We start from the raw sequence: 26,030 nt of genomic DNA, 5'->3' as shown, positions 1-26,030 counted from the left end.
AAAACTATTTCAGAGAAAACAAGAGACATTATGGTAGCCATTGTTGATTTCCTGTTGTCTTGTTTTGGAATCCTATGTTGATTGTGTTGTTTTGTTCTGATATGCTTTGTTCTGTTCTGTTTTGTTTTAATCTCTTTAAAATAAGAAAATTGAAAAAAAATTCTCAACTATGCTATAAAAAATAATAGACTGTCTTATATGCAGATTGTCTGTTATTATATAAAAAGAAAAAATTATATGTAGAACATAGAATAGAAAGAAATATATAAAATGCTTTTGATATTATTTAGTGGTGGGATAAGGAATAATGTTTTAATTCTTTTTTGTTTTTCAAGTATCTTATGAAGAATATATATTGTTTTTACAAAGGAATAAAAATTATTTATAGGCCTAGAAAAAAAAAAAAGAAAGAAAATACCCAGAAAGGGAATTTTGAGTTTTATGAGGAATTTCACTGATTTCCTTAGTGGTTGCACCAGTCTGCACTCCGACCAACAGTGGAGATGGGTTCCTTTTTCCCCATAGCCTCTCCAACATGTTGCTGATTTCTTGATGATAGCCATTCTTTCTGGGGTGAGGCAGAATCTGAATGTTTTAATTTGCATCTCTTCAATATTCAATCAGTGATGTTCAACATTTTTTTTTTTTTTGTCATTTTCCTTTTTATCGGTACTGGGGATCGAACTCACTACTGCCTGCTTGCAAGGCAGGTGCTTATGCTGCTGAGCTAAATCTCCAGACCCCAACATTTTTTCATATATTTGCTATTTGTGTTTCTTTATCTGAGAATTGTGTTCATCTCTGCTGTCCATTTTTAGATTGGGTCTTTGAATCTGGGGGGTGGGATCTATTTTTTTCAGCTCTGTGTCCTAGATTTAAATCCTTTGTGGGTTTTTACTGTTGGTGATTTTTGATGTGCAAAAGCTTTTTAATGAGATCCCAGTTGACTGAAGCATTTCCCATGCTGTTTGGGTTTTGTTCATGAAGTCTCTGCCTAGCCCTGTCTTTTACCTACTTTCTCTTCCAGTAAATTTAATGTTTAATTTTAGTGCACAATGAGAGACATGGGTCTAGTCAGTTGGCATGAAAAGACCCGGTTTTTGCAGCATCATTCATTAAAGAGGCTTTCTTCCAGTGAACAAGTTTGGCCCCTTTGTCAAAGATAGTCGCTGAGTATGTCTGTAGTTGTGTCTATGTACTGTAATGTTTCACTGGTCCTCAGATCTGTTTTCTTGCCAATACCATGCTTATTTTATCAGTGTAATTGTAATTTCAAGTCAGGAATTACAATGCCTTCTGCCTTGCCTTTGTTACCCAGCTCTTCCAGATGAATTTTAAGAACATTTTCTCTAATTCTGTATGTTAATGGTTTTTTGATCAGGGTTTGCACTAAATCTGTGTAACAATTTTGTGGGCCATTTTCACTATATTGGTTTTTTCTATCCATGAGCAAAGGGATACCTATCCATTTTCAGATTTCTTCTTCAATTTCCTTTTTTTAGAATACTATAATTTTCACCATATAAGTCCTTTACTTCATTAGATTGGTATTTTATTTTTTGGAAGCTATTGTGAAGGGTGTTATTTTCCCTAATTGCGAAGTCAGTTTGTTGTATACAGGAATGCTATTGATTTTTCAGTGTTGACTTTGTATCCAGCTACACTAAATTTGGTTATTAACTCTGGAGTCTTGTTGGTGGTTTTTGGGGTCTTCTGTGTAGAGTATGTCATCTGCAAATGATAGTTTGACTTCTTCCTTTCCTATCCATATTCCTTTTCTCTCTCATCCACTGTTTCTAGAACTCTATCAAATAGGACTTGTGATAGTGGACATCCTTGTCTTGTTCTTAAGTGAAAGCTTTCAATTTTTCTCTATTTAGAATAATGTTGGCTGTTGGTTTGTCATAGCTTTTACAGATTGAGGGAAAAACTATTCTGATTTTCTGTAGGGTTTTTATCACAAATGAGTGCTGGACTCTTATCTAAGTTTTTTCTGAATCTCTTGAGATGATTGTGTGATTTTTGTCTTTGTGTCTGTTGATAAAATATTTTACATTTATTGATCTGTGAATGTTGAACCATCTCTGCATTCATGGATGAATCCCACCTTAGATATGGTGTATAATCTTCTGATGATTTGCTGCATTCAGTTTGCTAGTATCTTATTGGGAGATTGACCTTCCATGAAAATGAAATGAGTTACAGAAACAAAGAGATTGGAGTGCTACTACTGACCCATCCTGTAGCACTCTACACTTCTAGCTTAATGTTAAAAGGCCAGACTCATTCAAAACCAAATAACTTCTCCCCCTTAAGTTTCTTTAGAATAATCTAGATTTCTTTTTTTTGTTTTTTTTTAAATTCTTGTTTTTTCAGTATGAGGGATCGAACTCATGACTACTTGCAATGCAGGCGCTTATGCCACTGAGCTAAATCCCCAGCCCCTCTTTTAAATTTTAATGACCAATTTTTTTTTTTCTTTCTGCCTTTCTGACACAGTTTCACTATGCAGTTCAGGCTGCCCTTGAGCTCACTTTGTAGCCCAGGCTGGCCTCAAATTTGCATAAGTCCTCCTGCCTCAGCCTCCTGAGTGCTGGGATTACAGGCATGTACCACCATGCCCAGCAATAACCAGTTCTCCTTGTAATATTGATTTAAAAAGTTCTACTTACTTCTACTTCATTATAACCTTAAGCGGAGATTGAAGACATTAAAATATGTTACATTAGATTTATTTGCTAGTGAAGTAGACTGGGTAAGTACCTGTAAACTCTTGTGGTGCTCTACAGCATCTTACCCTTTATCAGCTGGAACTAAACAGTATGGGAATACAATCATAACAGTCAGTTAATTCAAGGTAGTTAATATGCTTATTATACAAATGATTAAGAATGAACGATCAAAATTCACTAAATACTACTATAAATGCTGCATTCATCAACTATCTGGCAAACAAGTTTTATTTTCACCTTGCAAGCTTGCACACTTAAGAAAATGTTTGTAAAAAGTTTGAGTATACAAAATTTATAAATAACCCTGCAGACATACATAGTAAATAATCAAGTATATGTGTAGTAACTTTGAGTACATTAGTGTCATAGTTACATAATTTCTGCATAAGTCATGGACCTACAGGTGCACTTCTGTCTGGGAAGCAGACTTAGTTCCCATTATTTTAGTGTTCTGTTCCCAACATCTATATACCTTCAAACTTGATCAGGTGGAATAACATCGATACTAAGAAAACTTACCAGAAACACTATACTAGTGTTCCCAAACTGTAGTGGACTATCAGGATCACATACAGGGCTTGTTAAAACATGTTGCCAGTCCTCAAACCTAAAGTTTCTGATTCTTTAGATCTGGGTTGAGACCTGAGAATCTGCATTTCCTGCAGGTTCAAAAGTGATGATGGTGATCCACTGATCAAACTTCAAGAACTGGTGTATGTACTGTACTGAGGTGATAACCAAAGTTCAAGTACTTTGACATAACTTACAACTCACATTGACACAATACCCAGTCTTAACTTTTCATGTTATTGTTACCATCTAGCCCTTATCAATGGCCTGTCCTAATTTTGGCTTATATCAATAAAAGCTAAAAGCTAAGTCATTTGTATTTAAACTTAAAATAATTGATTTGCATAAAAATATGAGTATTTCTTAAAAGCTCCTAATTGCCTAATAATGTAATTTTCTCCTTCAAATATCTTGAAAAGTAAGATACACACACATGGTGTGAAAAGACCAACTAGCATCCAGGAGCCTTGAAAGGCACAGAAAAGGAAGCACTAAAAGAAAAAAGCCTGAAGTTTTGTCTGTCCCAAGAAAGAGTCAAGTGCTACACCTGGCCAAATGTGTTTTGTCCCCTGGGGTTGTACATTTTAATGTGCATCTAGGTGATGCTGATCTGGTGATCCTTCATTTTTTATAAGATCCTACAATGATGTCGTTTTTTAGTATTTCTATGTAAACTTCAGTTTTTACTACAGAAGCAGCAAACACTTGAAACCATCAACACTTCACTAAAGTAAAAAATACAGTAACAATTTTTAATGAAGCCCTGGCAAATTCATGGAAATAAATAAAAATAAAAGCCTCTAATAGGACAGAATCCAGCAGAATCTTAAGCAAGTGCCTACTAATGAAGATTACTGTTATCACCCAAATTCAGACCTCCTGTTTCTTTAGCTATTTTTTTCACTTCAAACTTTATTCAAACACATAGGAAAGCTTTCCTTACTGGACTTAAAACTACACCAAGCTGAAGATGTCCCTAAGAAAGACTGGGAAACTAAACTCAGACACTTTCATAAGTGACCACATTAACAAACCTTCATAATGTTTTATATCAGTTTTAAAGAGAATAAAAGCAGGGGTAAAAACGAGTATTTATTAGTGGCTTACATACTGCCTCAATGGCGGAGACTAAGTTTCATCAACAGTCCACTCAAGAACACCCCACACTCCTGGATGGTTAGAGCAAGGCAGCTTATGAAACAAAACCCAAACTGACTACTCCCATTAAAGAAGACATCAAAAACTAGTTTTAAGGAAAAAATGAAAGGATTATTTTCAAACTCCTGGATGCCAGGAAGCAGAGTTTTTCAGAATCAAAAAGCCCTAATGAAGAGCTCAAGGACCCACCCCTCAGGGGTCAAATTGTTGGTTCTATTGCTTTTAACTAACTCATTACGCAACACAAATGATTTTCTCTTTTTTTAAACCCAAATTAAAACTAAGGACATACCATAACACTCTTCAGAAATGCAAACACCCTGAGATAATTACCAGAATCTAAACAGGGATTTGCTATTTAGTACAGTTAGTGAAATTCATACTGAGGTCATTTCATAAAAATAACAATTGTCCCCATCTTCCAAGTTCCATTTCCTCTTCTCATGGTCACCAAAGCAATCCATTGTTAAGATTCTTCATTGCTTTAATGCAGAAACTGCTTAGTAAAATTCTCCAGCTCATTTTCGAGTTGAACAGCTTTATTTCTAGTAAAAACAACAAAAAAATACCAATCATTATCATAAAAGTCAACAAAGAAAATGCATTCTATCCATTCTTAAACTGCAAACTCTATAGCCAGCCTGCTGTTAGTTTTACTGCAAGTCTGGTTTGACTATTACCAATCCTTTTCAGTATTCAGTGTGTGCTATTGCAGCTCTGCAGTAAACAGACCTAACATATAAAAAGACAAAAGATTTAATAAAGAAAAAGAATGCAAACATAATGAACAATGGAGTCTTCTCATCTTCCACGGGAACCCCCTTAAGTCGCACAGTCAGTCTGCATGAAGCACAAAGCCCTAATAAGTTGCTTTATGTATATGCAGAGAAGTTGGCAGATCCTCATGGGTCATGGGATAAAATACTTTTTTTAATAAGAAAAGAAAACTGAAACTGAACCAGGCAGAAACACAGCTGTATGCCTCCCCTTCTCTCATGCTGAGGGGTGCTCTCTCCCCTTTGCAGAGGGAAGAATCTCGTTTTGTTCCTGCATACACTTGTTGGGTCACACTGAATATGCTGGAAACATCACTGGACTTCAGGCAACTCTCCTGGGCTTTAGGCAAATTAATACAAATGACTATGCCTAACCTAGTAATCACGGAATCAAACACTGCCATGCTTTGCTTAATAACTACAACACCTCTTAGAAGTCTTGAACATCACTGGTTGACTTCACTGTAATGTGATCATCACAGAATATGTACATAAACCTGTATGTTAAACCTACTACACACCTAGGCAGTCATGGTATTACAGGTTAAAAACTTGTACAGCAATCTACTGAATACCACAGGCAATTATAACACAATAATAAGTATTTGTACAGCTAAGAAACACATGGTTAATGTGTTGCACTGTCACCTTATGATGGCCAGAGTGATAGGAATTCTTCACCATCATAATTTTATAGGATGACTATCATATATGCAGTTCATTATTGACCAAAACATTATGTGGTCCATGACAAATACATGTCCGCTGTTTTCAGGTCACAAAGATAATTCCTCCAATTTTAAAATTTCATTTTAAAATACTGGCTACTGGGCATGGTAGTACATGCTTGTAATCCCAACACTTAGGAGGCTGAGTCAGGAGGATCACCATGAGTTCATGGCAAGCCTGAACTACACAGAAGATTCTGCCTCAAAAATTAAACAAATAAATGAAAATAAAATCCTGGCAACTAAGCCGCCCTTACATGAACAACTGTATGAAGTACATGCCCTGGAAATAAATGTTTAGATGCCAAAAGAATTTCCCAGACAGGCCAAAAGACCAGCTAATGGACAAGAAACCTGAAAGAATTAACTGCCAAGCATAAAATTTATGCAAATTTTATTAAATCTTAAAGGAATCCACAATAAATAATATTAACCAGGAAATCCACATTTTTGCCATAAAATCTTGCCTTTGTTTTTCAAATTTAAGCACACCCATGAGTCCCCAGTGAGAACAGAAGTTATGGTCTTCAGTATACAAACCTAAAAACTAAATTATACAACTTCTGTTCTGAGAGGTACTAGCTTAACCTATCAGTTAAGTTTAGATCTATAAAATTCTTAGGATTCTCTTGAGTTAGTTCACTGAAATTACAAAACAATTAAATATGAAAGATCATAATTTAAACCTACAATGAGAAGTTTTAATATAAATTCATTGGTGATTTTACAGTTACTTTTAGTAATAAGACCAATAAATGCTCACATGATTGAGAAAAAAAGGTTTTAAATACCTTAAAGACTTTGAATTGTTTTGTATTTTCTCCAGTTGATCTATTTCTTTGGACAATCTACCAATTTCTTCTTCCAGGTGCCTTTGAGTAATATCAACTTGCTGACACAGGCGAGCAAAAGTGGTAGCCATTTCCCTTAAATAAAATTTTTAAAAAGTAAGTCATGAATGCCTTCTCAAATGAGTAAACTTCAGTATAAAGCTTTTATAAAAAGGAAAAAGATTCTGAAAAATCCGTATCATGAGTATCAAAGGAAACTGCTAAGGATGAGATGGGGAGGGAACAACACCACTCAGCTCAGTGTTAACTGTCAGCCTCATTTCCTCCGGACTCAAGCGGCATCACCTCTACCAAACGGGTGTGAATACACACACAGTTCACTGTGAAAAGGCAGAAGGGGTCTTTCCTGAGAAGTACAATAAACTATACTTTTTTTTTTTTTGGTGCCAGGGATCGAACTTATGACTTCACACTCCAGGCAAGCACTTAAACCACTGAGCTAAATCCCCAGCCCCAATAAACTGTACTTTTTTTGCCACCCATTAAAAATAAGAAACTCGCCTGGCGTGGTGGCACGTGCCTGTATTCTCAGCATTCAGGAGGCTGAGGCAGGAGGATCACTGCGAGTTTGAGAGCAGCCTGGGCTATAAAGTTGAGCTCAAGGCCAGACTGAACTGCACAGTGAGACCCTGTCTCAAAAAGAAAAAGAAGAAAAGAAACTATGAAATAAAATTCTAAAAAGAATTTTTTTAATTACAAAAAAAGAAAATTCTATGAACTTTTGTGAAGTAAGCAAAAATACTTTCAATCACAAGCAGATTTAATCATGTGTCCAGAACCAAAGGGTTACATCTAACTTAACTGCTCATTAATATATTGTCTTTCGCAAACACGATGCTTGTACTTTTACAACAGGAGCAGGTGTGACATGTGCACCCCACTAGAATAGTTAACTAATATGAATTTCTCTAGCCAACTTCCTGTCCATCTTCATCTTTGCTGTGCTCTTTTTATCTCCATTTACTATTCCACTCCAACCTCAATGTCACACAAATAAAGCACATTTCATTCTTTTCACATTTTACTATTAACACTTACCTACTATATTTTAACTGAGTAATTACTGAAGACTGCCTCCATGAGAAGGTACTTTTCAAGACAGGATTAAATTATTTTCAACCTTTTATTTCCCATAAGGACCAGCATAATTATCATAGGACAGGCAATTAGTAAATGTTTGATAAGCAAAGAATGGAAAGCTACATTAATTTTGTTTGTTTTTATTTATATGAATCTGAGCTTATTTCTTTGGAGGTCAAGATATCATTAACTAAAGTCTTTAATACAAATAAAACCATCATCTAAGAGCTCAGGGGCTGTGGGGAGAAAGGAATCCTCCTCCACTATTGGCAAGAATACAGACTGGTGCAACCACTGTGGATATCAGGATGTTTTCCCTCAGAAATCTAGGACTAGAGGCCCCATTTGACCCAACTATTCCTCTTCTCGTATATTCTCAGAAGAATTAAAAACATACCACAGCAATATGTGTGCACCTATATTTATAGCAGCATGATCTATCAATAGCTGAATCTTGGAAACAACTCAAATACCCATCAACTGAGGAATGGATAAAAAAGATGTGGTCTTTTTACACAATGAAGTACTACTCAGCTATAAAGAAAGAAAACCTTGAGACTGTTATAGTAAATGGATGCAACATACTCATAGGTGAAATAAATCACTCACATGTGTAAACACCATTTTGTCTCCCTGGTGTGAGACACCGAAAGAGTAAAAAAGATTCAAAATGTACAACAGATATTGTGCAATGGAAAGAAACTGTTCAAAAGGAAAAAGGAACTACAAAGGGTAAAAAGAGGAAAGGAAGGGAGGAAAAGTGCACTATAGTTACACAGTTTCTCTTAGCTCGCCAAAAAGAGAATTTTTTATGCCTTTATCTTGTACTCTGAGTAACTACATTGAAGATAACAACACAATGTATTAACTATTGTTGTTCTAATTTGTTTTTGAAATTTGGCTTTATTTTTTCCATAAAGTGAAATTTAAAGAAAAAATGAGCTCAAAAAAGGTTAAGTGACGGATGGATGAACAAGTTTCTTAAAGCTGTGGTCTTTTTTGTTTCTATTTTTCATAGCTGTGGGGAGAAAGGAATCCTCCTTTCTCCCTGCTAAGGATGAGATGCGGGAAGGTACTTAATTGTATCTGAAATAATAAACCTTTCTGTAATTCCTGTCTGTTAGTCTCCACTCCATATATCACATCGATGCAAAGTTATTTGTTCTAGAGCTAAATTATTTATGGTGCCACTCTCAGAATTCCTAATGATCCAAACCCAAATCCCTATACATACAGACAAAGCCCCTACTTGGACAGGTTTACACTCAATACACATTAGCCGCCAGATATGGGAATGGACACCTGTAATCCCAGTGCTCTGGAGGCCACAGAGGAGGATCACTTCGAGTTCAAGGGCAGCCTGAAGTACACAGTGAAACCCTGCCTCACACAAAACAAGACAAACATATCTGCCACACTGAAATTTTCTCTCCATGTTCCTAAACACACTCCTTTCCTCAACTACCATCTTTTGTTTGAGTTTTTTCCTCTGCCTGATCTTCCTATGTAATACACATGCTACCTCTCTTCTAGGAAAGCTTCCCTAGTCCACTATGCTCCCTGAATTAAGTAACTGCTTGAGCCCAACATTCCAAGGATGTTTCATCTTCTATAGCATTTGTCACTTTCACACTGCTTCACAATTATGTGTCTGTTATCAGCAGGCCCGATTCAGGCATGACTCTCACAGCACTGACCTGTCAGCAGCAGCACTGTTCTCAGAGAAAAACCAGCTCGGCACTGGTGCTGCTGCCTTGGCCAAACGCAGGATGTCTTCACAAGAGAGAGGGTGGAGCACAGGCTCTTCCAAGCTCCAGGACATCTGAAAACATCCATTTACGCGGATGCCACAACCTTCGGCCGCTACAGTCTCTGACACTGGATCACTGACACTTACTAAGCTTCTTCCACCTAACATCCTGTATTCTTTCAAGCCCGCTAGAGAAGCCAGTGTTTCCTGCGTCGTACGCCTCCTTGCCTTCACAGAAGCCCGCCAGTGGTCTCTGCCTCACTCTGCTCTCAAGTGTATTCACATAACAAATGCTGTGCCTTAAGTGAAGTTCAACGTATCTTCACTAAATCAATAAAACAAATATCTAAGATGTATAAAAATAGCAATTAGGTTGACACATGTATTTATCGTATTATAATAAAATCCTCTTGATACATAAAAGCTCGTGGTTTTTTTTGGTACTGGGGATTGAACTCACATCCTTGTGTTTGCCAAGCAGGCACTTATGCCAGTGACCTAAACCACCAATCCTAAAAGCTCATATCTTTAAGCAAGCATGTTTGGACTATGAAAGAAAATCAAGTTCATCATAAAATCAGGAGCCGGCACTAAGCCTACTTGTTAAATGCTAAAAATCCACTCGATCTTTAATCTTCTAATTAAAAGGCACAACTCCTCTAAGGACAGAAACAAGTCTGTAACAGGTGTGCTGATAAACTGTCTTTTGAAAGCCCTCTAGAGTTCTTGGGAATTCCTACATGCTGATTACAAATGTTCACCTCTCACACACCGGGAGAATGGATAAACAGTGCCTGGAGAAGGCCGAAGTGAGGTCTGACGTCTTTCACCTCAGTAGTGACTCAAACTGCTCGTTCTTGGCGTGTATGCCATACTGCACATTTTTTTAAGTTAAAGATGCGTCTTTCAACTTACTGTTGTACTTGGTGGCTGCAGTTTGCACTTGTAAAGCTAACAATCATCTGCAGTTTTTCCGTTGCATAGTTCACGAACTGCTGCTTAAAAGCTCTCTCTTTGGCACGGGTGGTCCAGGTCAGCCTTTCATAAAGATATAATGCTCCATACATGCTTAGTGAAACAGATACAAGTTTCCAGCCTATAGTTCTGCAAATCTGGAAGATAAGGCCACAGCTTACTCTTAAGAAAAAATAGTACCTGGGAGAATATATTACAAACACATTATATATATTTGAGCCAAACCTATTTCCTAAAAATGTGTATTTCTTCTCCATGAGAAAATATGGAGTTAACTGGAAGTCAGTGACATGGAAAAGTGATCAGCACATGAAGAACTCATTTGTCAGATTTGATAAACTATTTAATGTACTTCAAAAATTTTCAACAATTAAGAACTATTACTATGCTGGGCATTACAATACCAGCATTTGGTAGGCTGAGGCAAGACTACAAAGTGACTTCAAGGCCAGCCTGACTGTACAGCAAGGCCTTGTCTTGGAAAACAGTCCAGTACTGAGCAGAACCTTTACCACTTCAGAACAGAGTCCCTTGGCATTTAGACCCTGCCCCCTCCTGTCCCTCCTCCTCCTCCTCCTCCTCCTCCTGTACACCCAGAGCCTTGCACATGCCAGGTGAGCACCGTCCCAGTAACCACAGCCCAGCCTCATCAGACCTCTCTTTTTACTATAAGGTACAAATGTAATTTGTATGCTGTGGTGGGAAAACACTAAATATTGATTCAAAAACGACACTGGGCTGAAGCTATAGTTCAGTGGTAGAGTGCCTGTTTGCCCCAGGCCCTGTGTTTAATCCCCAGCAATGCCAAAAAAATAGCCCCAAGCAAATCAAAACCCGGGTGATAGATATATTTAAATTCACAGTATGATTTGCAAAATTCTTCCCTAATTCTAGCCTGCAGATTTTCATAGTGCTTTAAAGATCCTGGAAACAAAAGTAAATACACCCTTCCTTTCATGATCTAACAGACAGTTTTGTGACAATTTCAATTAGAGCAAGGCACACTCACACATACCAGTCAGTAATCCCAGAACTCAGGCAGGAGGATCACAGTTCAAGGTCAGGCTAGGTTACTTAGGGAGCTCAAGACCAGTCTAAACTATGTAAAGAAAACCCTGTTCCAAAGAAATAAAACAAGGGGGCTGGGGATTTAGCTCAGTGACATAAGCGCCTGCCAAAATAATTTATACTACAAATGTTTCTTACCACTCCTCCAACAACTATGATGCCCACAGAAGTCCGAGATGTGAGAGAAGCTAGTCCTGTTATTAAGGTAATCATGAGTTCTTCCTGTGACGCATTATCTGGCGTTGCTGGATTAGTAGGGGCAGGAGCAGTGGGAGTTGAGGCTAAAGATCTAGGAAGCTAATAAATTTAGAGAATAAAAACATATTACAGTCCAATAAGCAAAAGTGAGATGGTACATTTATAAAATTATTTCTTTTAAAATCAGAACAGCCAATGCATTAAAAAAGCTCCAATAACACATCTCTACAAACAAATGAATAAAGTTGAATTGAAGATGAGTTTCTGTGTCATGGACCAATGTTAGCACAAATAATACACTTGCATAATATACCATGGGGTCTACCTGCTTCGGTAGCTTTCAACAGAAACTACACTGCATTTTTTAAAGTAAATGGGCTTTAAATAAACAGAGCTCAGTGGTATAGCCCCAACACCAAATGAAAAAACAAACTGTTCATCAAAAGTATAGTCATTAAAAAAAATTTTTGGACTTCAAAACAAAAACTTTTAAACTGCAATACATTAAAACATGGGGCTGGGGATTTAGCTCAGCGGCATAAGCACCTGCCTTGCAAGCAGGCAGTCGTGAGTTCGATCTCCAGTACCAACTAAAAAAAATACATTAAAACAACTGAAAAGCCACAAACTAGAAATATACATTTGGATGTTACAACAGACCTGTACCCAAAGCATATGAGGAACTCCTAACAGGAACAGAAGCCAAATAACAGATTTAAAAATGAGTAAAAGATATGCACAGATACTTCATAAAAAAGGGTACATGAATGGCTAATAAACATAAGAAAAGATGTTCAAAATCATTACTCATTAGGGAAACGCAAATCAAAACCACCAGGAGATACCACACCTCACACCCACTAGGAGAAAAGACAGTAACAGGTGTTGCAAGCACACCGAGAAACTGGATGCTTCATACAATGTGAAAAAGTGCAATCATTTTGAGAAACAACTTGGCAATTCCTCAGAAAGTTAATATGACCTTCCATAGAGTCCAGCAGTCATTCCTATTTATATTCTTGAGAGGAATGAAAACATATTTCCACAGAAAAATATATGTGCATGTTCACTGCAGTATTTTTCATACTGCCCCAGAGTACTAACTACTAGCACTAACAAATGATAAATGGATAATTATGCTTTATCTGTAATAGGATATTGCTTGGCCATAGCATAATGAAATACACTTGCTACCAATAGAGATACTATCCTAAACCTTGAGACACACCAATTAAATTAAGCCAATCAGATCAGGATATCTCTTATTTGATTCTATTTAAGAAAATACCCCAAAAAAGCAACTCCCTATTAACAGAAGGCAATTAGTGGTGTGATGGAGACAGGAATGATGATTCACTACAAATGGGCATAAGAGAGTCTTTTGAAATAATAGAAAATGTTCTGAAATTCAATTATGGTGATGGGTTTAACAGCTCCAGATATTTTCACAAAAATTACTAAATTAATAATCTTTAGCTGGGGATTTAGCTCAGCAGTATAAGCACCTGCCTGTCAAGCTCAAGGTTGTAAGTACAATCCCCAGTATCAAAAAAAAAATCTTTAGTCAAAAGCCCCAGCTACCAAACAGACCAAGGCAAGAGTCTGAGTTCAAGGCCAACCAGGGAAACTTAGCAAGACCCTATTTCAAAATGAAATTTAGAAAAAAGGGCTAGGCCAGAAATGGTTGCACACACATGGTATCCCAACACTTGCAAGGCTGAACAAGAAGACTGCCGTGAGTTCAAAGTCAGCCTGGCAACACAGCAAGATCCTGACCTAAAGGAAGAGACAAAAGGGCTAGAATGTGGCACAGTATAAAACACTTGCCCAGCTCATGCAATATCCTGGATTTAATTGCCCAAACCCAGAAAATACAAAAACAAAAACAAAAAAAAATGGTTAAAAGCTTAGCATCCTTACATGTATTCCAATTTATTTAAAGCCTTAAAGTAAAAACTTTTTGGAGACAGGTTCTCACCAGGTCAGCTTCGAATTTGCAATCCTTCTTCCTCAACCTCCCAAGTAGCTGGAATTAGACATGTGCTACTAACTTTTTTTTTTAAAGTTTCAAAAGTGATTACAAGTCAGGCATGATGGCACATGCTTATAATTCGAACCCTCGGGAGGCTAAGGCAAGAGGATCACCACAACTTTGAGGCCAGCCTGGACTATGTAGTGAGTTGAAGGCCAGCCTGACCTGCATAGCAAAGCCTATCTCAAAAAAAAAAAAAAAAAACTTAGGGGCTGGTTTTCCTCTTACAGCAATGGCTCTATGAGATGGACACCAGCTTGTGAGTGCACAGATTTGAAACCAGTTTTATTAGAGAAAACTACATAACCAAAATACAAAAAAGAGTCTGATCTGGTAGAATCAAAGGTACATACCTGAAAAATGGGCTCCGATAATCCAAGTAGCACCCTCTGTGCATTTGTGGGGCCCAAGAATCGATGCACGAGGGAAGACCAGCCCAGGGAAAAACGAAATACAATATCTTCTTGAAAATCTGAACATAATTTATGGCAATTTAGGTCATAACTAAGATCAAATTTCTTGCAAGGGATCAAGGTATGAAGTTTACTTTGTATATCCGCTGGAAGTAATGGCTTCAAATTTTCTGGAAAGAATAAAATTATTTACTACCACAAATAGTCATAAATAATGGTTTGCCTTCTATAAAATATCCGAAGGAAAGTAAACCTTTACCAAAAAAAAAAACACATGAGATTCTGTAGACATAAATATTACCAATAATTTCTTGCTGGGATTGAAGCATTGAGGCGTTGACTTCACTGGTGCAACGATCAGCCAAATTTCTCCCCATACCATCTTCTATGTGTTTATTTAACTCCTGTTACCAATGTAAATGTTCATATTACTTTTCTCCAGAAAGTGTGTAGATTTTTTTTAAAAGACTTATAGAATATGACAAACACTAAAATGATCCTAATTCCATCCAGAGGACAAATTGTGGTAGTTTTTGTTTGGTTTTGGTGCTCAGGACTGAACCCAGGACTCACACATACATGCTAAACTTGCATTCTCACCAAGTCACACCCCCAGCTCTCAGTATTTTTTATATACAAGATAGTTTACATGTATTACCAGTGCACAAGATTGCCAAGGTGACAGAAATAAGACTACAGAATAAAGCAAGGAAACTATCTCAGAAAAAAATTTTTCTTTTCAAACTAAGAACCTTGTGCTTGCCAGGCAGGTGCTCATGTCGCTGAGCTATATCCCCAGCCCTCAGAAAAAAATTTTAAGAACACTTTAACTTAAAAAAAATAAACACTTTAACTTACACTTTTATATACTTTCAATACACTTGGAGTAGGATGAAACTCAGAACAAAATTCATCAACTAAAACAGACAGCCGACAAATCTCATCTGTCATTGCACATGAAACCTGAAAATAAAAAATTTTTTTAAAGATTGTGAACTACTAAAAAAACAATCAAATTGAGAAAAACTAATATATTGCTTTAAGGTAAGAAGTAACTTTTTTAGCATGATTAAAAAATATTTCCATTTCTAGATACTTCCATTGTAAAGCTGTTACCTTGTTTGCCACCTCCTCGGTAACCTCCTTGATTTTTTTCTTAACATCCAATGTTAAAAGGTTCATTTGATTTCTAATAAAGTCCAGTCTATCAATTAGATCCTCTCTCTCTTCCATTGAATAAACCCTATTGTACAATGAAGAGTAATCAACACTCAGAATACATCAAAGTCCCAAGGCAATTAAGCAAGAACACCTTTTCATGTACTGAACTATTAGCATGGCACAAGAAAAAAACTGCATTACTTCATTTATAAAATACTTCATATAGCTGACTTGATGTAAACTACAGTCTCTGTGCCCATTTGGTACCTGATGCAGAGGCATGATAAACATTCTAAGTCTCCAAACTCTTCACAAATATGCACAGTTAAAACAGAATTCAGCAGTGACTTCAGTTAATCAACAAGTGTCTGCAAATGGCAGTCTGGAAAGCCAAATCCAGCACGAGCCAGTTTTTACTACAGCTTTCTTGGGACGCTGCTGTGCTCGTTCAGTCCTCTCCAGGGACTTCTACAGCAACACAGGCTCCTACCCAGAGGCTGCAGGTGGACGCCATGCTGCCCTGGAGCCGAGATCACGCTCGGGTTCACACCCATATGTTCCATAGGCTGGCACTTCCCCATTTTCGTACTTTATGTGTTCCTCCGATGGCACAAAAATCAAGCAACAAATGGGATATATGAAGGACTACTCCCCGCAAAAATAAACACATTTAAAATTTAGTTTGGGGCTGGAGGTTTAGCTCAGCGGGATAAGTACCTGCCTTGCAAGCAGGCAGTCGTGAGTTTGATCCCCGGTACCGATAAAAAGGAAAAAGACAATAAATAAATAAATAAATAAATAAATAAATAAATAAATAAAATAAAATAAAATAAAATTTAGGTTTTATTTTATCTTGGATTTAATCTTTGGTGCTTTGTTTCCTTGAACTGGCTTACGTCTACTAACAGTCTAACTAGGGCTTACCATCATTAGTTGTGTCACATCTACTAATGTCCTGATTTTATTTCTAAATTTTATTTCAAGTTAATTAGAACTGTTTTTCATCACTACTGTTGGTACTGCCATGTATTCATTTCCAACTTACAAACAAACAAAAATGGGTCATGGGTTGATTGCATCAAGAGGATCACCTCGTTTGGAATTCTTCATAAACTTCTGCTTGAAGAAATGGCTCTTCTACTGTTTTAAAAACATTTTAAACCCACTACACATTTTAAAATCATAACTTATACACAGGAATATTGAGATTTATGGAATATAAATGAGTAGGTAAGAGTAACAGAACAAATAATTGTATTTTCAAATATTAATTTAAAGATAAACCAGTAGACATCAATTAAACCTCAGGATTCATTTTAGAGGAAAGTATTTATAGAGCAAGTTAAAACCACACAGTTAAAATCTGACACAAAACAACTAACATTTTCACGCTGCAATAAAGTGAATTCATACCTTGTTTCTGCTGCTGCCACGTGTACTGAATCCACTATGGTTTTCACAGTGTCTACTATCTGCTTAGCTCTGACAGTGTGCTGTTCAAACTTTGTTCTCACTGCTGACTGCGAGATACACTCCTGCGAGGGCCCAAGCCACACACATTACTGTAATTCCATCCCAACATTTTCAGGAATTTAAACACAAAAACTTGCTGACTGTAACTCAAACCAAAATAGAAATAAAGATAGGAAAAGAAAACAAAAACAGTAACAAAAAATGGGAAACTTAAAACTTTAACTTAAAATTACAAAGTTTAAAAAAATTCAAAAGTAAAAGAGGCTTTAACAGCAAGTTTATATCTTTTTGTGTTTTACACAGTAATGTGAAATGGTTTGACCACATTTAAACATAAGTAAATAAACGGCACCGTATCCAATGTTAAGGTTTTTCCACTATAAACACCTATTCCAATCACTTTTAAGCCAAACTAAGTTCACCTATCTTATTTTTCTCCTACCCCTAAACAGACAACCTAATAAAGTTCTTCACTGAGCTGTGAATTAGAATTCCTATTAAGAAAATAAGCTGAATGACATGATTCACAGAAGGGCACTACAACAGCTTCCATGGATTAGTGTGACCAGCTTTAAAAGTTATAATTAGCAATAAACAACCTAAATGATACTTTAAGTCATTTGTAGAAAAATACTTGCGGTCACTTTAAAGACTCCTCCTTGCGCCATCAGACTGCAGTGGTACACACAGGCCTGAACCGTGCACCGTGCCCTGCCCGTTTCACCTTCAGCTCATGCAGCTCATACCCATTAACAGTACAAATCGATTAAGCATTTCACACCCAGTGTTTTAACAGAATATGTAACAGTGAACTGCACATGGTGACAGACGTTTATTTTGTAAAATTTTTCAAGTTTCAACATGTTGTACTATTTGTTTTTGTTGTTTTTGCTTTGAGACAGTGTCTCGCTGTGTAGTACAGCTTGACCTTGAATTCACTGCAGTCCAAGCTGGCCTCAGACTTCCGGTGATCCTCCTGCTGCAGCCTCCCAAGTGCTTGGATCACAGGCATGTGCCACCACGCCCCACGTGCAATACTATTTGTTATATAACTACTTTTTTATTGTGACTCATCAAAGCTCAAAAAATTGATATTTTATGACTGGACTCACTGAATGTTTACTTCTTAGAAAAATAAATTCTGCACTAACAAAACATTTAAAAATAAGTGTTTACAGAGAAACGCTATCCAGTCTTTGAACAATCTAAGAAATGTTAGCCTGGGTCACATCATCATCAAACTATACTCAAATTCTCCAGCACTATGACTCTGTCTTAAATCTCTGTATTATTTACCCTGAAGAAATTGCTAATTCCTAAAGATTACTACTGCCCCTCCATTGTCAAAAAATTAGCATTAAGGCTTTAAAAGGTATTCTAATACTCTACTTATCCCAAAATCATTATGTAGTATGTTACTTGCTCATTAAATATATACTATTTAAACTGATGCTTAAATTTCTAACTTTAAAATTTATACATTTCACTCAGACAAAAAGGTCTACTATAAATTTTAGGCAAATCAGCTCCCTTCTTCAGCATCTTGTTTAAGGTATAGAAAACAAAATTACTGTCCTTAAGCATACGGCACATAAGGATAATTCATTTAGTCAACAGTTTACAAAGTCAACATAGGACCCACTCCTTCTCTGCACTAACTAGCTTCACTGATGCCATGGTGAATTCATTTAGGCATCACTGATTCTTACTAACCATCAAAGGACTAGTGGCCAGAAGGCATGGTATTCCTGTTCTGTAAAGCCTAAGACAGAGATCGAACATTCCAGGATGTTTCCTTCTTTACATCCACTAGTAATTACATCCAGTAGCCAGCTGAGCTGTAAAATAGTTATCTTCTAATAAAACACATGAATTTGATTATATTCTAAATAACCATGCCTCACAGACTTGCCAAATTAAATTATAATAAACATAAAAATAATTTTAAAAGAAAAAAAGGTTAAAAGAAACTCTACGATCCTCGATGAAGTAGATCTAGGTATCAGCAATGAAGATTCAAATTCTCAGGTAACAGCACAGTGTTAGAGCTAGACTCGCCAGAAACAAAAGGATCTTCAAGTCATTAGAAGTATATTCGTCTTGTTTCAAAAATATTTGATGAATGAATATAAGACACAATCTTTTTTCTAACTGAAAACTACTATCCATTGCGTGGGAATCTCATTCACCCGCAGGAAGGTAAAACACACCTGGAAAAAGAATCTTTACACACTAACATGCTGTCTCCATGCGAACATACACCATATACAAAGTTGCCATATTTATCAGAAACTAATTTTCAGAAAAATTTAAAGTACTTATAGGAAACCAATTAAATTTCCATCATATCAAAGTATTCTATAGGCTGCATTAAAACTTATTAATGATTGAGAATCAATATAATAGTTACATCCCAATTATGACAGTTTTTCATTTCTTAGTATCTTGGCTGATAATTGGCTGATACTTAATCATGCAGTTACACATTTTTAGCTATCAATGTTTAAAACAAAACCAATGAGGTTTCACCAAGCATCCAAAAACTGCCCTTTTCAACAAATTCACTGATATTTTGGAAATAATTCTATACTTCTCTCCAATCTATAACCAAAACTATTAAAAATAGATGAGAAATATTTGGATGAAGGAATCTGAATTTCTAACTTGTCTTTTCAATACTGTCTATCCAAATGAGATTAAAAACAGGCAGAAAATCTGGAGATGGCAGTGCACATCTGTAATCCCAGCACTTGGGAGGCTAAGGCAAGAAGATACTGTGAATTCTAAACCAGCCTGAGCTACAAAGTGAGTTCAAGGCCAGCCTGAACTGCAAGTGAGACCCTGTTTCAAAAAGACCAAAAAAAAAATTTTTTTTCCCCGTTAGTCCCCGAGACAAGGTCTTATTATATATGATATCGGCTGGTCTTGAACTCACTATGTATGAGAATTTTCTCCTGCCTTAGCCACCTGAGTGCTGGGAATACAGGCATGTAGTACCATGCCTGAGAATATTTTTGAAAGGGTTGGGAATGTAGCTCAGTGAAAAGCCTTGGGGTTCTATTCCTAGTTAACATTGCTACCCACCCACCCACCGCAAGAATCAGTAACACTGATTTTCTCGATTGCTTTTACTTCATTTAACTTCCTAGTCTCAGGCTGAAAGCCCAGAGCCCGAGGATGAATTCTCAGAACCACAAGAGAAAAACTAATTTGATACTCTAAATGTTCCAAATACTTAGCTCTTTTCAAACTAAATGAATCTGAAGCCACACAAGGCAAAGATCAGCTGATTAAGATAATTAACTTGATACAAAGGTTTCTTTTCCTGCATAAAAATCATTTTGTAAGAGTACATAGAAAAATAATTTCAAAATAGAGAATGCGTGTAAAGGTCACAACACAAAGAAACCAAGAAATAACCAAAAGTTGGATAAAAAAAAAAAATCAAAACATAAATTTTAACTTTTCTCAGGAAATGCTAAAAATCATAATTAAAAACTAATAAAAAAAAAAAACCAAAAAACTAAAAAGGAAGAAGAAAACTGTATTAGATACCGAAACCCTTAAAATACAATTAAAACTGTATTCAGAAATTCATAATCTTAAATAATGTTTTAAGGAATGGGGAAAAAATCAGTTTTGACCAGGAAACTATGTGAAAGATGAATAATTTTAATACATTAATTCTAAAAAATCACAAATTACCAAGACTGACTGAGGAAAAAAACCGCAGCTTTCTGAAAGGAAGAAAACTGGTAATCTAACCAGCAAACATTGTTTGGGCCCTTTATAACGCATTCAGTCATCTTCACCTGACTCACGGTCTTCCCTTCTCTCCCCACATGAAAGAGGAGGAAACGGCACATTTCTACTTTAAAAGTGTCTGCCCGGCTGAGGATGTAACTCAGTAATATGTTGCTTGCCTAGCAAGCATGGGGTCCTGAGTCCAATTCCAGAACCTAAAAAAAAGTCCCCTCTGTACTCTCAGTGTTCATGTCCCCTCCACTACCTTTAAGCAGGAACAGTTACAAATGGGAGCTTCTCTAATTATGAGGTCTATGTCGATTAACAGGAAGATGATACAGAATGACAGTTTAGAAGGTTAGCATCTAAAGAACTTCTCAGTCAAATGCACGATGGTTCCTAATGTCTCTGAATAATCAAGTGACTACTCTCTGCCACAGCAGATCACCCTCCCTCCAGCACTACACCTGTACCAGCCACTCAGCCACTTTTGTAGCTTCCTATCGACTCCTAAAGTACCACAGCTCTATCTTAATATTTTTGTATTCATTCTCTTTTTCAAAACACTTGGCACCAAACAAGAAGGGTTACCAAGTGGCAACAGTTTAGAAATGTAATAAAATGTTGCCAAGTGGTATTAACCATGTTCTGTTTATCTCTATGAGTATCATGATGCAAAAGAAGATCTTCGCTGTGCTCTGTGATATGTTCCAACAGCAGGTACATTCTTGTTCTTGCACCAAATTACCAAATACAGCGTAGAACACAAGCAATGATGGAAACCAGCTTCTTATTTATACATAAATACATAAAGGAAAAGAAATAATCTTTAATTCTCAATTCTTACAGACCATCCACTTTGCGGGGCTTCCTTTTCTTCCACCTTCCCTTGTTTCACTTGCTGTGTCAGTAACTATACTAGATAACAGCAGAGGTTATTAACAAAGATAGATAGTGAAAATGAAGATTACAACTGTTCACCAACCAATAAAAATGTTTCGCGTTAACCAATACATTCAGAAAATTCCTACCTCAAAAATTTGCTCAAAATTCTGAAATTCTTGCAACCTTGTCTGAAAGCCTTCAGTAAGTGCTCCACCTGTAAGACAGATAAAACTCTTAATTCTAGTGTCAATCTTGACCCTTATCTTAAGGAATATGTTCCACGATCCCGCATGGATGCCTGAAACTGCAGACAGGCTGGAACCCTATAAGTAGTACATATACAGACACAAATTTAATCCCTGTTCCATTTTAACTAAGCATTTATCATGCACTGTGGCCATAAATTCCGAAACTGGAGATGTGACCGCAAAAAGTTAGCGTGACTTTTTTCATCATAATTTTCAGAAACAAAGATACATTTACAGACCTCTGTGACCTAAGCACACATTATTTTAAGTGAGGCAGTTTATCTTTTCACTTAAAAAGAAACACTCAACAGCTTCCTTTAGCATATCTGAATTGTCAGAATCAGTAAGTTCTCCTGTTCTTTGAGCCATTATAAAGTAAAATAAGGGTTACTTTGTACATAAGCACCGCGAGAACAGTGCCGGCCATCTGACTACCAAGATGCCTGCGTAGTGAAGATGGTACGCATGTGCTGGACAAAAGGAGGCTTCACGTCATCTGGAATGACGGATGAGAGATTTCATCACACTACTCAGAACAGTGAGTGATTTAAAACTTATGGATTGTTTATTTCTGCTAGTTTCCATTTAGTATTTTCATATCACAGTTTAACACTGGCTACTAAAACCGTAGATGGGGGAGGGACTGCATAGACCAAGATAAGATTTCTGGTATGCTACTGTTTTTATAACCTATTTTAAAAAGAAGCTTATAGGGCTGGGGATTTAATTCAGGGGCATAAGCGCCTGTGCCTGGCAAGCATGAGGTCATGAGTTCGATCCCTGGTGCCAAAAAAAAGGCAGCAATCCATAATACATACCACCTTCTGGCATCCCCTGTATTTTGTGTTTTCTAGCGCTAAGAACTTCCTTTGCTGAAACAAAGAAGATTCGATTCCGTGCTTCTAAAGGATCCACAACTTTGAGCTCCTCCACCAAAAAATGCATACATCTTTCCATGTGCTGTCTACGTACCTACAAAGAATATTAAAAGAATTCTAAAACTGTAAACATACTGTATACAAAGGTAATTAACAGCCACAGACCTATAGTAAACTTAATAGTGACAGTATAGTAATAACTGCCATATACTTAATGAATCCAGAAAATTTTAATAAACCTTGATACTTGATGACAAGAAACCTCTTTCTCTTCATGATCTTCCTTTTTAATATTTACTTAAAATTGACAGAATATCAAATATTATACAACTACTACAAAGCATTGCAGACAAATACTAATTTTTAATGCCATGAGAATAGCTTCTCAATTATGTATTAAGGGTACACTTGATTATTTCACAAAAAAACTGTGTATACATGTAAATAAATTAATAGTGGCAGGCAGGCAACATTCATTTAAGTAAATGGCTCTTTTTATTTCTTCCTTATTAAGCTTTTTTTTTTTTAGCTTTTCTATTTTCTGCAATTAACCTGTTATCACTTTTTAAAGTCCCAAAATAAGCACTACAATAAATTTGCTAAAATAAAGCTATTTTTATTTTGAAATCACAGCATTAATGGTATGTTTTTTGCTCTTATGAACACTGGGAATTAAAACTCTCAACAACATAGTACAAACAACACAACAATCAATACAGGCAATACACTACATAAACAAAGATTTTTAAAAAAATAATACAATCATCTCAACAGATGAAGAGGCCTTTGACAAGATTCAATATTCAACATGATAAAAGCCTAGATAAAAACACATAGAAATATCTCACCTCAAATAATAACCAAAATCCACAGAAACATACTAAATGGAGAAAAAGTAAATGTCTGCATTATATTGCAAACATATAATAAAAAGTTAAAGTAAATAAATAGGAAAAAAATAAAAGGAATCACCCTAAAATCAGAAATAACACAAAAGTAATCACTCTCATCACTCATGTTCAACACAGTAAGTACCACTCAAAACTTCAGCCGAACAATCGCACAAGAGAAAGAAGAGGGATATGGAGCTGGGCATGGTGGTGCATGCCTGTAATCCCAGCACTCGGTAAGGTGAGGCAGGAGGATCCTTGTGAATTTGAGATCAGCCTGGGCTACAAAGTGAGCTCAAGGCTAGCCAGAACTGCATAGTGAGATCCTGTCTTAAAAAGACCAAAAAAGAAAAAAACCTGAGATATGAATAAGAAATCAAGCTATTTTTATTCACAGATGACAGCATCCTTAACATAGAAGACCCAGAAAAACTCTATCAGAAACTTTAGAATAAATAAATAAATTCATTAATGTGTCAGGATACAAAATCAATGCAAATATCAACAACATTCCTAAACACTAACAATAAACCCACAGAAAAACAAATCAGGAAAAAAAATTCCATTATGACAGCTTCAAAAAGTTTAAATAACTAGGAATTAATCTAACCAAGTAACTGAAAAACCTCTGGCTGGGATTTAGTTCAGCAGCACAGTGCCTGCCTGGCAAGCGCAAGGTCCTGAATTCGATTCCCAATACCACAAAAAAAAAAAAAAAGAAAAGAAAAGAAAAACCTCTATAACTAAAACTATAGTATGCTGAAAAAAGATTAAAGAGGACATTAGAAAATACAAAGACATCCCTTGCTGGATAGGCAGAACTAATAATGTCAAAATGGACACAATGGCATACAGATTTAATATAATTCCAGTCAAAATATCAAAAGCACTCATCATAACCCCCCCCAAAAAAAAAAACCCTAAAATTTAGATAGAACCAGAATAGCCAAAGAAATCCTAAGCAAAAACAACCACAGGAGACATTGCAATCCCAGAATTCAAGTCATACTACAAAGCTACAATAGTAAAAACAGCATGGTATGGAACAAAAGCAGACATACTGACCAACAGAATAGAATTAAGGATGGAGAAACAATCCCAAGCAGTTCCAGTCATCTGATTGTTGACAGAGGGTCCAAAAATATACACTGGAGAAAAGATACCTCTTTAACAAATGGTGCTGGGAAAACTGGTTATCCACCCACTGAGATCCCACCTTCACACAAAAGAATGGCTGTCACAAATGACTCAAAAGAAAAGAAAATAAATGCTGTCAAGATGAGGGGGTGAGGGAGGAACCCTTATAACTTATTGGTGGGTACTCAAACTAGCATAACCACTATGGAAATCAGGATGGAGATTCCTCAAAAAAGTAAAAACAGAAATCCCATTTGACCTAGACAGTCCTCTTCCAGGCATCTTTTAGAGAAAGTTAAACTCATATTAATGTGGCACTCAAATGCACAGCGCCAGAATTCACCATAGCTGAAATATGGAAATAGCCTATCTACCTAGACACATGAACAGTAAGATGGTATGGACTGTGGTAAACTGTATATAAACAACAGAATACTATTCAACAACAAAAAAAAAAAAAATGAAGTTGAGTCAGTCCTGGTGGTGCACACCTATAAGCTCAGCACTTAAGAAGCTGAAGCAAGGGGACTGCAGGGAGTTCCAGGCCAGCCTAGACTACACAGTGAGTTCAAAGCCATCCTGAACTACAAGGCAAGATCCTGGTTCAACACAAAAAGAAAAGTCAGTCATTTGAAGGACAATTAATGATTCTTGAGACCACAATGCTAAGTGAAATAAGCTACAGACACAAGTATACCTTGTGCATGATTTTTCTTATATGAAAAATCCAAAATGTAAGTTATTTAGAGAGCAAAACAGGAAACAGCCCCCAAGGCAGTCACCCTTAGCCAATAAAAGCACACATACACTCTGTACTCAGGCCACAGCCTCCCATCAGCTCCAAGCATATCTGCAATTTGTTTCTCCGTGGCACAGGGCAGTACAGTCACTGACCAACAAGATGGCCTGAATGAGGTAAACACCCCAAGGGAGAAGATAAGCCCCAGGGAGAAAGAACAGACCAGGCCAGCAGTGTCAGCCCCAAGGAAAGTCCATGATTATTCTAAGCTACAAAAACAGCATGGGGTTTTGATGCAAAAGTTACTCCTTCAGGGCAGGCTACTTGGAGAAGAAAGCTACTGCAGCACCAGCCACACTGCCACAGTGTTTAATGAGGCATTGTTTGGGGGAGGGGTTAACAGCTTAACAATGAGCCACAGAACAAAGGACAAAATACTGCCACTTTGGGCTTCCTCCCAGTGATATTACCCACCCCCCCAGTGACTGACTGAGAGCCACAGCAGAGCAGCACAGTGACAGTCCGTTAGACCCAGTCCCCCTGA

At 36.7% G+C, this 26,030-nt stretch overlaps 1 protein-coding gene across 7 annotated transcripts in view; it reads right to left on the bottom strand.

The window, feature by feature from the left end:
* Positions 1-2,942: 2,942 nt before the first annotated feature.
* The window catches only part of Mfn1 (mitofusin 1), a 49,251-nt gene continuing 26,163 nt past the window's right edge, over positions 2,943-26,030 (bottom strand). For all 7 annotated transcript variants that reach the window (XM_013150140.3, XM_013150139.3, XM_003467520.5 and 4 more), the window contains exons 8-18: positions 22,661-22,814; positions 21,741-21,808; positions 16,906-17,027; positions 15,448-15,574; positions 15,190-15,294; positions 14,633-14,735; positions 14,272-14,501; positions 11,827-11,985; positions 10,561-10,757; positions 6,756-6,890; positions 2,943-5,005 (exon numbers count right to left, since the gene is read on the bottom strand). In XM_013150140.3, the coding sequence (XP_013005594.1) occupies positions 4,945-5,005; positions 6,756-6,890; positions 10,561-10,757; positions 11,827-11,985; positions 14,272-14,501; positions 14,633-14,735; positions 15,190-15,294; positions 15,448-15,574; positions 16,906-17,027; positions 21,741-21,808; positions 22,661-22,814 (1,461 nt within the window). In that variant the 3' untranslated portion in view covers positions 2,943-4,944. The remainder of the gene's footprint in view (positions 5,006-6,755; positions 6,891-10,560; positions 10,758-11,826; positions 11,986-14,271; positions 14,502-14,632; positions 14,736-15,189; positions 15,295-15,447; positions 15,575-16,905; positions 17,028-21,740; positions 21,809-22,660; positions 22,815-26,030) is intronic.

Source organism: Cavia porcellus, unplaced genomic scaffold (genome assembly GCF_034190915.1).
Source record: "Cavia porcellus strain 051 isolate PalLab524CR breed Dunkin Hartley unplaced genomic scaffold, mCavPor4.1 scaffold_17, whole genome shotgun sequence".
In the NCBI taxonomy this organism is placed as follows: domain Eukaryota; kingdom Metazoa; phylum Chordata; class Mammalia; order Rodentia; family Caviidae; genus Cavia; species Cavia porcellus.
This window is presented reverse-complemented; position numbering and strand designations above follow the sequence as displayed.